This window comes from Alexandromys fortis, unplaced genomic scaffold, assembly GCF_014885135.2.
Source record: "Alexandromys fortis isolate MF-2015 unplaced genomic scaffold, M_Fortis_MF-2015_v1.1 scaffold_80, whole genome shotgun sequence".
In the NCBI taxonomy this organism is placed as follows: Eukaryota; Metazoa; Chordata; class Mammalia; order Rodentia; family Cricetidae; genus Alexandromys; species Alexandromys fortis.
This window is the reverse complement of record NW_026068174.1, coordinates 7,388,664-7,401,816: the sequence shown is the minus strand read 5'-3', so window position 1 is coordinate 7,401,816 and position 13,153 is coordinate 7,388,664. Positions and strand designations below refer to the sequence as shown.

The 13,153-nt window shown below is 47.1% G+C and overlaps 1 protein-coding gene across 2 annotated transcripts in view; it reads left to right on the top strand.

Moving 5' to 3' along the window:
• Inpp5k (inositol polyphosphate-5-phosphatase K) overlaps positions 1-12,472 on the top strand; it is a 20,415-nt gene extending 7,943 nt beyond the window's left edge. For both annotated transcript variants that reach the window (XM_050128848.1, XM_050128846.1), the window contains exons 7-12: positions 791-900; positions 10,419-10,605; positions 11,388-11,525; positions 11,759-11,842; positions 11,927-12,031; positions 12,217-12,472. In XM_050128848.1, the coding sequence (XP_049984805.1) occupies positions 791-900; positions 10,419-10,605; positions 11,388-11,525; positions 11,759-11,842; positions 11,927-12,031; positions 12,217-12,276 (684 nt within the window). In that variant the 3' untranslated portion in view covers positions 12,277-12,472. The remainder of the gene's footprint in view (positions 1-790; positions 901-10,418; positions 10,606-11,387; positions 11,526-11,758; positions 11,843-11,926; positions 12,032-12,216) is intronic.
• Positions 12,473-13,153: the final 681 nt, after the last annotated feature.

Genomic DNA, 13,153 nt, shown 5'->3' with positions numbered 1-13,153 from the left:
AGAGAGAGAGAGAGAGAGAGAGAGAGAGAGAGAGAGAGAGAGAGAGAGCGAGCAGAGGGTCTGGGCTGTGTATGTGTGATCTGAACCTGTCATGGAGGTCTGTGAAATATTCAGAGACCAGCAGTGCTCTAATTATCTGGAATCTGTTCTCCTTTCTCTCTGGGTAGGAAGAGAGAAAGGTTTTGCCCGTGGAGGCGTGGGACAGCCATACTGTCAGTACTGATCTTGACCTAGAGAAACCGTTGGCATTCTCAAGCATAGGGAGCCAGGCTGGGCATTGGCAGCTCATACCTGTGATCTCAGCACTGAGGAGACGTCAGACAAGGGGATTGTCGTGGATTTTGTTTCCACCTTGGCTACATGAGTTCCAGCCAAGTCTAAATTACAGTGTGAAATGCTAGCATCTCCTTAAAACAAGGCATGGGAGGGGGTCCAGATTAGCATTGGCCAGTGCTGGTCTTCTAACATGCATCAGCCTGCTTGTATCCCTGTTGCCTCTCCTGTTTCAAACAAGGCTACCTCTGGAGGATAATATTCCACCCCTTTGAGGGCCTTGGCTTTTTTATGTCCTCTGACACAAGCCTTCTAGTGACCTCCAGACAGTTGGAAATCAAGGTCTGCTCTCCACAGAGGAAGGATAGACAGAAAATGGCAAACATCTGTCTCCACTAGTCCTGTAAAGCCACATTTTCAGAAGATTACAGGGACTGCTGAAGCAGTGACAGAGAGAGGGTGGTGCTGACCTATTGCATCAGGACTGGGAAGATGGGGACTGTGTCTTTACCCACAGCTCTGCATTGCCAAGAGACATGACCCGCTGCTCCGGGAGTTCCAGGAAGGTGCCCTGCTCTTCCCACCCACCTACAAGTTTGACAGGCACTCCAACAACTATGACACAAGGTGAGAAAGAATTGGTGCCCAGGAGGCCAGCCAGCCCAGGGAGCAGGGTGGAGGTCGGGGTGTGCCACAAAACAGAGGTATCAGGGAAGCGGGAATAGACCCAGCCATCAACTCAGGAGTGGAACCTCCTGTCCTTCCCTGAGGCACTGGCTGTGGGAGCTTCTCAGATTGGTCTGAAAGTGGAAGAGAAGGCTGCTGTTGGGTAGAAGGTTATTGAAGGGGAAGGTGTAGACAAGAGCAGACAGGGCCCTAACTTAGAAGGGAAGGCACCAGAGCATTCAGGGACCCCTTGTCTCCTGAGTGCTAGGATTAAAGACATGCACCACTGTCATGATCCGGTGGCAGCCTGGACCACATTGGACGCCATTATGTCGGGGTTCACTCCCCAGCCCGGACCCTAAATTATTTCTCTGGACCATCATAGAGGTGTGGGGATAAAGACACAACTCACAAGCCGGGTGGTGGTGGTGCATGCCTTTAATCCCAGCACTCTGGAGGCAGAGGCAGGCGGATCTCTGGGAGTTCAAGGCCAGCCTGGTCTAGTTCCAGGACAAGCACCAAAGCTAAAAAAAAAAAAAAAGACACAACTCACATGGCTTTATTGGGAGGGAGATTCCAGTGATCCCTCATGAAATCCTGAGTTCACATCCTGAAAAATTTCTCTCATTTATTCTTTAAACAGCCTTTATACCAAAATGTAAACTGAGGGGGAAATTCATTAGAATTCTGTTTCCTAGGTAACCAGGTAAATGGCTTTAGTCATGTCTACACCTTTGACCACACCTTTTTATGTCCATTTTTTCACATATTTTTATCTTTTTGCTCTGTATGTTAGCTCTGACACGTAGTCTGAATTAGCATCTCTATTCAGGCATCCTCCATATTACAAAAAGGAGCATAACAACAGCCTGACCCTTTGTTAGGGTAGCAACAACCTGTCTGGTAGGCTACATGATCACCTCAGGTACTAACTATGGCTTGAGAGCCTGGCTGCCAGGTAGTAAGAAGCTTTGCTGTTTAGGAAGAATTTGAACCCTAGACTGCCTGATGCAGAGCTATAAATTTTCGGTGGTGCTTAGAGCCCATAAAAAGATGTCTAGGCAGGAACAGTGGATATCATGATTGAAATACTCCTGTTTAGGGCCAGTGATAGCTGTTACTTCCTGTGGTGGACATTGCTGAACCCATCTGGAGAACAGTAGAGACATTAAGTGCTAGGGGCTCCACTGCCCCAGATCACACTAAGCCTTGGATGTGCTGTGTAATCCCAGAACTCAGGAGATGGCTCAGTTGGTGAAGTGCCTGCTGTGTAAACATAAGAACATAAGTTTAGATTCTCAGCACTCATTTTAAAGTCTATACCTGATCAAAACTACTGTCAGACAAATGGTAACTGCCAGATTCAATAAGAGATCCTGCCTCAAAAAAGAGGACCGAAGCTGGGCAGTGGTGGGAGCATGCCTTAAGTTCAGCACTCAGGAGGCAGAGGCAGTCAGATCTCTGAGCTTGAGTCCAGTTTGGTCTACAGAGTGAGTTCCAGGACAACCAGGGCTACACAGAAAAACCTTGTCTCAAAAAACAAAAACAGGCTGGAAAGATGGCTCAGTGGTTAAGAGCATTGCCTGCTCTTCCAAAGGTCATGAGTTCAATTCCAAGCAACCACATGGTGGCTCACAACCATCTGTAACGAGGTCTGCTGCCCTCTTCTGGTCTGCAGGCATACACACAGATAGACTATTGTATGCATAATAAATAAATATTTTAAAAAAATATGATGGAGAGCAATGAAAAGAGAGACCAATTTCTGGCCTCTGCATACATGTACGTACATACACACAAATATATAATCCCAGCTACTTGAGAGGCAGAAGCATAAAGATCATGTCTTCTGAGCTACATAATGGAATTTTCTCTCAAAAACCAAAGGGCAGGAGATGTAGCCCAGTGGTAGGACCTTTATGTGTTTGGTACCTAACACTGCCAAACAAAAGAAACCTGTAGTGAACCATTTCTGTCCTCGTGATACCCAGCGCGGAACCTGGATCTAATTTATGGTCATCCCAGGTAGAAAGACAGTGCCTGGCTTATGTTTAAATCTGGAGCCTGATAAGAATATTCAAGCAAGTCTAGCAAAGGGACCTACCAATGGCAAGGAGAGCCAAATAGTCACGATTAGCTTGGTTAGGAGTCAGCCAATACATTTCCTGAACTCGAAGTGCCAAAGGAAGCTGGCAGCCAGAGACAGGAAGGGTCAATTATACTTGTCAAGGAGAGGTGGGTTTGTTTGTTTTTGCAGTGACAGGGTAATCCTAGAGCCCCATGTATACCAGGCAAGTATTCTGCCTCTGAGCTATATGCACCTCAGTTCCTAGAAAAGTATGCTGAAGGAGGCAACAATATTGGCAGAGAGAAGAGGGACAGGCCCTCTAAGTCCATCCGTAGCACTGGTGAGTGGCACCTTGGGAGCAAGACCCTGGCCTGGGTAGTTGTCCTAAGTGACTGTAGGTGACTTATGTGTCTGTCTAGCTTTACAAAGCGACTGTGAATGATTTGTGTACAGAGCATAGAATACAGCTTTCATTGGCTGTGCTGTGTCCCTGAGCCAAGATGTAATGAGAAACGAGGTCAGCTCCATTACAGGGGAGGGTGGAGGGGCTGAGAACAGGGCGGGAAATCCTGTTAGAGTCAGGGATTGCGCCGGGTCTTGTTACAGTAATCATGGATACAGATTGGCTATGGAGCAGAGGGTATTCTGATCAAAGCTAGTCAAGACTGTGTCACGGACATGTTAAGTGCATGACCAGTTAACCATGCTCCAGGGTCCATAGGGAGCTGAAGTGAAGTACTCTCACACACAGAAACTGAGCAGACTACTGGGCCATAGCTACTCTGGGTCAGTAGACTGGTTCTGTGGTTGGTGTGTTGTTTTGCTTTGTTTTTAGAATCTCTAGAGAATCTTGCAGAGTCTTGTCACTTTAGTTTTCTGAATGTGAAGGCATGTTCATTCATTTAAGAAAGTTATACTCAAACTATTTATCCAGAAAACCTTAGTGAGGTTGATCTACGCTGTAGGAGCATTCTGGCTTCTCTGAAAGGAGTTAGCATGTTCACAGAGGTGAGAGACAGAATAGAGCACACCGAAGGCACACAGACTTTGTAGTCAGCAGGTCTGGGCAAGCATCCTGCTTCCACCACAACAGAGTAGCCTCTCTCAGCTTTAGAAAAATGTGACTTGTAGGACCCTGGGGCTCGAGAGATGGCTCAGAGGCTCACAACACTTGTTACACTGGCAGAGGACCCAGGTTCAGTTCCCAGCACCCACATGGCCCCTCAGCACTGTCTGCTACTCCAGTGTCACAGCATCTGTGAGGACTGCATGTATGTGGTACATAAAAATACACACAGGCAGCACCCATCCAATAAAAATGAATAAGTCTGTTTTAAAGACAAAAGACAGGATTGTTGGAATGATTGAAGCAGTTAATAAGACAGAAGTCACAATGCCAGTACATTGTGCATTAAAGATCCACTTCAGATTATAAGAAATGTAGACTTGAAGAATAGAGACAGTAACATGTTTTATTGTCTTTGGTTTCTTGTCTTGTTTGTCAAACGAGCTCAGGGAACTGGGGTGTGTGGCTCAGTGATAGTTATCTACTGCATGCCCTGGGTTCTGTGCTGGATGGAAAAAACAGTCTCATTGATTTGGTTTGGTTGGTTGCTTTTTATTTTGAGATAGGGTCTCACTGTATAGCTTCTGCTGGCCTGGAATTTACAGAGATTTACCTACCTCTGCTAGGATTTTTGTTGTTGTTGTTGTTTTTGTTTTTCAAGACAGGGTTTCTCTGTAGTTTTGGAGCCTGTTCTGGAACTAGCTCTTGTAGAGCAGGTTGGCCTCGAACTCACAGCGAGCCTCTCCCCCGAATGCTGGGATTAAAGGCATGTGCCACCACCGCCCGACTGACACTGCTTCTTAATCTTGTTTAGTTTACCTGACAGATGGTAAACCTTGGTGGAAAAGATGAACAATGCAGATGTTAAAGAAAAGATAAGAAGAAGGGCTGCCTGAGTACTGAGGAGGAAGGAGGCAGACTCTGGTTCAGGATTGAGGATAATCACAATCCTGAAGGTCTAGATTTGTTGTTGTTGAATTTTTTTTGGTTTTTTTTTTGTAATGGTTTGTTTTTATTTCTTCTGTGCATTGTTATTTTGCCTGCATGCATGTCTGTGTGAGAGTGTTGGTTACCCTGGAACTGGAGTTGCAGATAGTTGTGAGCTACTATGTGGGTGCTAGGAAGAACACAGTGTTCTTAACTGTTAAGCCATCTGTCTAGCCCCAGGTCTGGGTTCTTAGCCATCTCAGAGAGTTGGGGAGAAGCTGTCCTTTAAAGGAGAAGTGCATTTGTGTGACTCTTACCAAGTTGTAAGCCTTGCTGGGCACCTCATGTTCATGATGACCAAGGAGAGATTGGATCAGTGGTTTTCCAGTGGTGGAGGGCAAAGGCAAGTGGATAGTTTGTGAGTTTGAGGATATCTTGGCCACAGTGAGTCCCAGGCTGTGCAGGGGTCCATAGCAGGACCCTGATTCTGAACAAACAGAAAGCCAGAGGAGTAAGTCCAGTAACAGCCTTAGGAGCTGATGGGCAGAAGGTGGTTTAGCCAGAGTTTCTACTTTTGGACTACTCCTTGATGCCTCAGCGTCTTTGAAGTAAGTGCTGTTATCGTCCCATCTTAAAGTTCAAGAAACTGAGCTGTAGATAGGTGGCATCACTTCCCTGAGGGCATAGCACCCAGTCAGCAGAGCAGAACTTTCCTCCGGCGGGCTTCTGATTCCAGAGTCAGTTCACCATGGTATCATCCTCCCTTGTTGAAAGATGTGCTGCTACGTAAGTGACAGCAGTCCACTGGATGTAGTTAGAAAAAACAGGACTGAAGGAAGCAGGAGATAAACTATTTGTTTTCTTTTTTCTTTTTTTGTTTTTTTGTTTTTTTGTTTTTGTTTTTTCGAGACAGGGTTTCTCTGTAGCTTTGCAACTGTCCTGGAACTAGCTCTCGTAGACCAGGCTGGCCTCGAACTCACAGATCCTCCTGCCTCTACCTCCCAAGTGCTGGGATTAAAGGCATGTGCCACCACCACCCAACTTGTTTTTTTGGGGTTTTTGGTTTGTTTTTTTGTTTTCTTTTGACTTTTCAAGACAGGGTTTCTCTGTGTAACAGCCCTGGCTGTTCTGGAACTCACTCTGTAGACCAGGCTGGCCTCACTCACAGACATCTGCCTGCCTCTGCTTTCCGAGTGCTGGAATTAAAGGCATACGCCACCACCGACTGACGAGACAAACTATTTCAAAATGAGTGGGACATAGGAGACTGCACATTAAAACTGGAGGCATTTTTTGTTCATTGTGCTCTATTTTTAATTGTTCTATTTTTTCTTACATTAATTTATTGTGTGTACACATGTGGGGATCAGAGAACAGCTTTCAGAAGTTGGTTCTCCTCTATCATATGGGTTCAGGGATCAAACTCACATCTTTAGGCTTGGCGGCAGGTGTCCTTACCCTCCTAGCCATATTGGCAGCCCTGGTTTTGTTTTCTTGAGACAGGGTCTCCCGTAACCCAGGCTAACCCTCAAACTCACTTTATCATTTTATTGTAAAGACTGATTTTTGTTTTGTTTTTTGAGACAGGGTTTCTCTGTAACTTTGGAGCCTGTTGTCCTGGAACTTGCTCTGTAGAACAGGCTGGCCTCAAACTCACAGATATCTGCCTGCTTCTGCCTTCCAAATGCTGGAATGAAAAGCGTGTGCCACCTCACCAGGCCACAGAGGCTGACCTTGAACTCCTAATCCTCCTGCCCACAGCCCAACTGCTGGGATTATAGAAGTGATTATATTGTTTGTGTTTTTGAGATAGCATCTCGTTTAGACCAAGCTGTTTTGAATTCAGAGCAAATCATTCTGCCTTTCCCTGCCTCTTGAATGTGGATATGTGCTGCCAAGCCTATCTCTGGATGGACTTTTTTGAGGAAAAAGGTTGAGCTTATGGTTTTATAGTTAGGAGACTGATGGACATTTAGTCTGAAACTGAAGTTTGATTGCTGAAGCTATCCAGAAGATGCAGGAACCAAGCCTGAACGCCAGAGGCATACACTAGCTGATATTCTTCTAGGGAAACAAAGTCACAGGGTAGAATATTGTGGAAGTACTGGAGTTAAATGCTTTGGAAGCAGGATTAAGACGTTAGGGACAGCTTTATGATGATGTACTTCACCTCTCCCTGGTGAAGGGTGTTCTATCCAGCAGAGACTTGAGAGCGGCAACAATAGAGTAAGTCTGTACATCAGGTGGGAAGTCAGCCTTCTGAATCCCTGGGAACCCTACTTGTATTAGAGGCAGTGAAACCCTCTAAAGATTTTAAGTAGAGAATTGTCAGATGAGGTTTTACTACTGTGGGGGAAGGGAGTCCTCTGCTGGAGAGGAATTCAGAGGTAACAGCTCTCCTCCCTCCCAGGACCCTGACTGCCCTCCTGTCCCTGTTTGCTGGATGAGTAGTGAATGACCAACCCAGAAGCTGCTAGTGGAGCTGAACAGGGTCAGAGGCTCGCCTGACTAGTGGCAGAAGTCACTAGAGGAAGAAAGCCTTTTTTTGTTTGTTTGGTTTTGGTTTTTCAAGACAGGGTTTCTCTGTAGCTTTGGAGCCTGTCCTGGAACTAGCTCTTGTAGCCCAGGCTGGTCTCGAACTCACAGAGATCTGTCTCCTGAGTGCTGGGATTAAAGGTGTGTACCACTTGCCCCACCCACGGCTAGAAAGTGGTTTTTTTTTTTTTTTAAATTTGGGGTTTGTTATCTGTTATTGCTTACATTTTTTTGCTTGCGTTTTTGTATTTGTGTACATTTGTTTGTATACATACATGTATGGGGATGCACTTGCCCACTGCTCATGCATGAGTCTATGGAGGCCAGAGGCCAGCATCAATATCTTCATCACTCTATACTTTTTTAAAAATTTGATTTATTAATTTTTATTTTATGTGTAGGTTTTTATTTGTTTTTGGTTTTTTTTATTTATTATGTATACAATATTCTGTCTGTGTGTATGACTGCAGGTCAGAAGAGGGCACCAGACCTCATTATAAATGGTTGTGAGCCACCATGTGGTTGCTGGGAATTGAACTCAGTACCTTTGGAAGAGCAGGCAATGCTCTTAACCTCTGAGCCATCTCTCCAGCCCTTGTTTTTGTTTTTTTGAGACATTGAGACACGGTTTCTCTGTGTAATAATCCTGACTGTCCTGGAACTTGCTTTATAGACCCAACTTGCATTGTAGACCAGGCTGACCTCAAACTCACAGAGATCCTTCTGCCTCCCCCCCCCCCCAGTGCTGGGATTAAAGATGTGTGTCACCACCGCACAGCTTTATGTGTGTTTTGCCTGCACTACATGATGTCTGGTATCCACATACATCAAAAGAGGGCATCAGATCCCCTGGAACTGGAGTATAGATAGTTGTAAACAACCACATGGGTGCTGGGTATTGAACCCAGGTCCTCTGAAATAACAGCCTGTGGTAACCACTGAGCCATCTCTCCAGTGCTCCCCTCCCTCTTTGAGACAGGCACTCAATCTTAGTTAACACTGGCTTGGAAGTTTATGTAGCCCAGACTGACCTCAAGTGATCCTCCTGCCTTAGCCAGCTGAGTGCCAGGATTATAGGCATGAGCCACCATGCCTGACTCTTTGAATTGACTTTCTGGGGAGAAAGAGAGAGAATAAACATGAATGTGTGTAGGTCAGACGTCTGTGTCTGTTGTCTTCTCCAGTTGATTTTTACGTTTTTTAAAATAATTTAGCCAGGTGATGGTGGTGCATGCCTTTAATTCCAGCACTTGGGAGGCAGAGGCTAGTTCTAGGACAGGCTCCAAAGCTACAGAGAAACCCTGTCTCAAAAGAACCCCCCCAAAAAGTTTTTTAAAACATTTTTTAGTGTTTAAACATTTTATATTTTTAGTGTATGTTGGGGATGCACTTGCAGTGGCAAACAGCACAGCTCCTGAGAATTGGTTCTTACTTTTTTTTTTTGAGACAGGGTTTCTTTGTGTACAGTCCTGGCTGTCCTGGAAACTCACTCTGTAGACCAGGCTGGCTTTGAATTTACAGAGCTCTGCCTGTCTCTGCCTCCCAAGTGCTGAGATTAAAGGCATGAGCCACCACCCACTTTTGCCTTCTACCCTGTGGGTTCTGAGGGTCACACTCAGGCTTTCGGGCTTGATGACAAATAGTTTTACTTCCTGGTATTTTCTTTTCTTTTTTACATGAGTCTCTTTTTATAGCCCTGGCTGTCCTAGAACTCACTACATAGGCCAGGCTGGCCTTGAACTCACAGAAATTCACTTGCCTTGGTCTCCTCGGTGCTTACTGAGTTGGAGCCTACCAGTTCAGTTATACTGGCCGGCTCCTGCGCTCTACCTTCCTTAGCACTGGCTTTACACATGCGTGCTGCGTATCTTTTGTTTTGAATTTTACAAGAATTTGAATTCAGACCTTTGTGCTCATATGTCAAGCACTTTCTGGTGGCTTTTGAGGACAAAGAATCACAGTGGGAGCTTGGCATGTAGTTCATTTGGTAGAGTGCTTGTCTAGCATTTACAGAAGCCCTCAGCCGGATCGCCAACACCACATAAACTGGGCATGGTAGCGCACACCTGAACTCCCAGCACTGATGAAGGCAGGAGGATGAGAAGTTCAAACTCATCCTAACCTTTATGGAGTTTAAGGCCAGCCTGGACTCAGGAGCCCCTGTCTAAGCACAGTGACTGAGGTCTACAGAGAGCCTGCTTCATGCAGAAGCTCTCTCTAGATCTAGAAGTGACTCAGCTCACCTCAACATCTTAGCAGCCCCGTGAGGTAACAACTGTTCTCATCTCCATTTGCAGAGGAGGAAGCTGGAACCTAAGAGGGTTAGCTTGGTGGTTCAGAACATGTGCTCTGTGGTCATGCTGCTTGCTTGGCCTTGAGTCCTGGTTGCACCACTTAGTAACTCTGGGAAAGTTACTCCCATTCTCAGATTCAGTCTCCCTACTGTAAAGGGTGAGTGGTAACCAGACTAACCACAGGCCTGTGGTAAGCATTCCCCAGTTATGGCTGAGTCTCTACAACTCCAAAATCCAAAAAATCCAGCCTAGGTTCTTTTCTGCTTTTCTCCCTTCCTTCCTTCCTTCCTTCCTTCCTTCCTTCCTTCCTTCCTTCCTTCCTTCCTTCCTTCCTTCCTTCCTTTCTTTTTTAGGAGTGCCTTGAATGGAATGTTCCTAAATCAGGGTTTAATTCACAAAATGTGGGCTTAGGTAGAGGGTCTGTGATTGATTCCTGCTGCTTCTTCTGGATCCTGTCACCTGCCACTGTGCTTCTCCCAGTTGTGGCCCAGAAGTCTTGGGCTGCTGGTAAACTTTTAAGCAAGCCTGTGGAAGCACATTTCTGCTGTTATGTCAACTCCTTTCTTCCCATTCTTTTTTCTACCCTTAGTGAGAAAAAACGCAAGCCTGCATGGACTGACCGCATCCTGTGGAGGCTGAAGCGGCAGCCCCAGGCCAGCCCCTTGGCCTCCAGCCTGCCAACCTCCTACTTCTCGCTGACGCTAAAGAGCTACGTCAGCCACATGTCATACAGCATCAGTGACCATAAGCCTGTCACTGGGACCTTCGAACTGGAGGTGAGCTTCTGGGTTTCCCAAAACGTAGCAGAGGGAGAACTGTGTTGGGCCATCCCACAGGCCCTCTAGGGCCGAGCTGTAATGTCAGGTAATCTGCAGGAGACACCTGTGGGAAGACATGATTGCCTTTCCTCTCAGGTCAGGTAGCCAGTGTTTCTGAGGAGCTGTTGACGGCTCTTTCTGTCAGACCCGTGCCTAGATGCTTTGTGAGCAGGCTTCTGTTTCCTCTGGGTGCTCCCTGGAGGCTAATGAGTTCCATCATGCTTATTACCTACTATGTGAGATAGAACTCCCTTTTGTTTGTCCTCACTGTGTCTAGATCGAGTTGCAGAGGGAGCCCTCCATCCTTTACCGTGGCCGCAGTAACTGCCTACTCCCCAGCCTCAGCACTGGCCCTTCCCTATTTGTACAGCTCCTTCCCACAGCATTTCTCCACAGAGCGAAAACCTTGGGAAAGAGCACTTTGAGACCTCTTGGGAAAGAGCAGCTTTGAGACCTCTTTTCTTAGAGCAGTTCCTGCTTCCCCACTCACACTCAGCCTCAGCTCTGGGCTCTGGGCTGTCTACCCGTTTCTAGACCCCATTCCTGTGGCAGGGCAAGCTCTCCCTCTGACAGGCCCCTTTGGCCCTTTCTTTTTTCCTGTTGGTCAGCTAGGGTCAGCTAGAGTAGCAAAGTTCTGTGCCCACTGCTCTGGGTGTCTCTGTTGCCCCCACCACGCTGAAGGACACAGTAAGGAAAAGGTGCCTTAAGGATTTCAGTCTACCTCCTATCCCTGTGTTTAGCTGAACCCCCTGATGTCTGTCCCACTGGTCACCATGATGCCTGAATACCTGTGGACCATGGAGAATGACATGTTGATTAGCTACACCTCCACCCCAGAGTTCCTCAGCAGCCCCTGGGACTGGATCGGACTGTACAAGGTGATGTGGCAATCTTGACAGGGAGTTCATCATCCTCTGGTTTGTCCATCATTTGGGCTCACAGGAATTGGGCAGAGACCACTGTTCACCCCAGAGATCCTTACCAACTTAGGGCCTGTCCGGGAAGGGAAAGGGTGCAGCGGCCAGCCCCAGCAGAAAGACCACCTTCTCAGTAGGATTTCTCTAGCTCTCATACCCTGTCCAGCCACTGACTGTCTCATCTCCACTCACAGGTAGGGATGCGCCACATTAACGACTATGTGTCCTATGTCTGGGTTGGCGACAACCAAGTCTCCTTTAGCAACAACCCAAACCAGGTACATCTCTATCCTGCAAACTTGACTAAAAAGAAAGTGTTGGATAATTTACCACTATGCTGACACTGTTTCCTTTTGTTCCAGGTATACATCAACATCAGTGATGTCCCTGAAACTGAGGATCAGTTTCTTCTCTGTTATTATAGCAACAATCTGCACTCTGTAGTAGGGATAAGTCAGCCTTTCAAGGTAAGGGGTGTTGGCGGGAGAAGGGGAGGGTTTCTTTGAAGGACTTGAGCCCCTTGTTAGTGCTCTGAGGCCACAGACCTGGGAAGCACCCTGTGCCTGTGGAGCTGTATCTTTTGGGTGGTGGGCATTAGGAATGTGGGTAAGACCTCTTCTTACCTCTTCTGCCATCTGTTTCACCCCTGCAGATCCCGCTTCGCTACTTTTTGAGGGATGACGCACTGTATGAGCCTGGGCCACAGATCTGAGTCCAGATGGGAGTGAATGAATCCGGGGCGGAGGCTAGAGATGGAAGCCAGCTCTGCCTCAGCACTGCCAGGAGCACTGGGTCTGGCCTAGCCCCTGAGGAGGCAGCTGAGTATCCTCTAGCTCCCCACTTCCGGGGGAGCTCAGCCAGACTCCTCTGTTCTCCCCAGGCCATTTAATACAGGTTCTTGTTACTGAGATGTGACTGAAACAAAGTAGTGTGTCAATGGTGAAGACTTGGGTCAGTCCACTGTATACGGAAAAGGCCACTAGCTTGCATACCATCTTTACTCTCCCTTTCCCTGACACAGAAACACGCTCTCTCACACCCAAGTAATTGTGCCAGGCACATGCCCCATTTGGCACAGGCCTGCATTCCTATCACGCCATCCTGGGCTTTGGGCCTGGTGGGGGGTGTTCACATTTGTACAGGCCCCATAAATTAGGTGGCAATGGGTTCCAAAAGTCTTGGCATCTCATAGTTGTCCCCATGGGGATGAACGGAGGCTAAGATCCCTGTCTGCAGCTGAGGCACTAAGTAGATGGTATATCTGCCTCTACTGTGTAATGCAGAGTCTGAGCAGGAAGTTCTTGGGCCTAAGCACAGTGGATTGTATAGATCCAGGTTAGCTTCTGCAGGTGAGTAAGGCCCCATGTCCCCACCCTGGCCTTTACAAAGGGTTGACAGGTGTTGGGGTGACAGGTGTTAGATCAAGCTCATCTGCTGCCATTCCTATCATTAGTCATTGACAAAACATTGCTCCTCTCTCTGGGCCCTACTGGGACCTAGATGGGAAGCAGCAGAGTAGCTGGGCTCAAGATATTTTGAAGGACCTAGCAGGAATAGGCCTCAGCATTCTGCAGGTGCCATGCAGATAT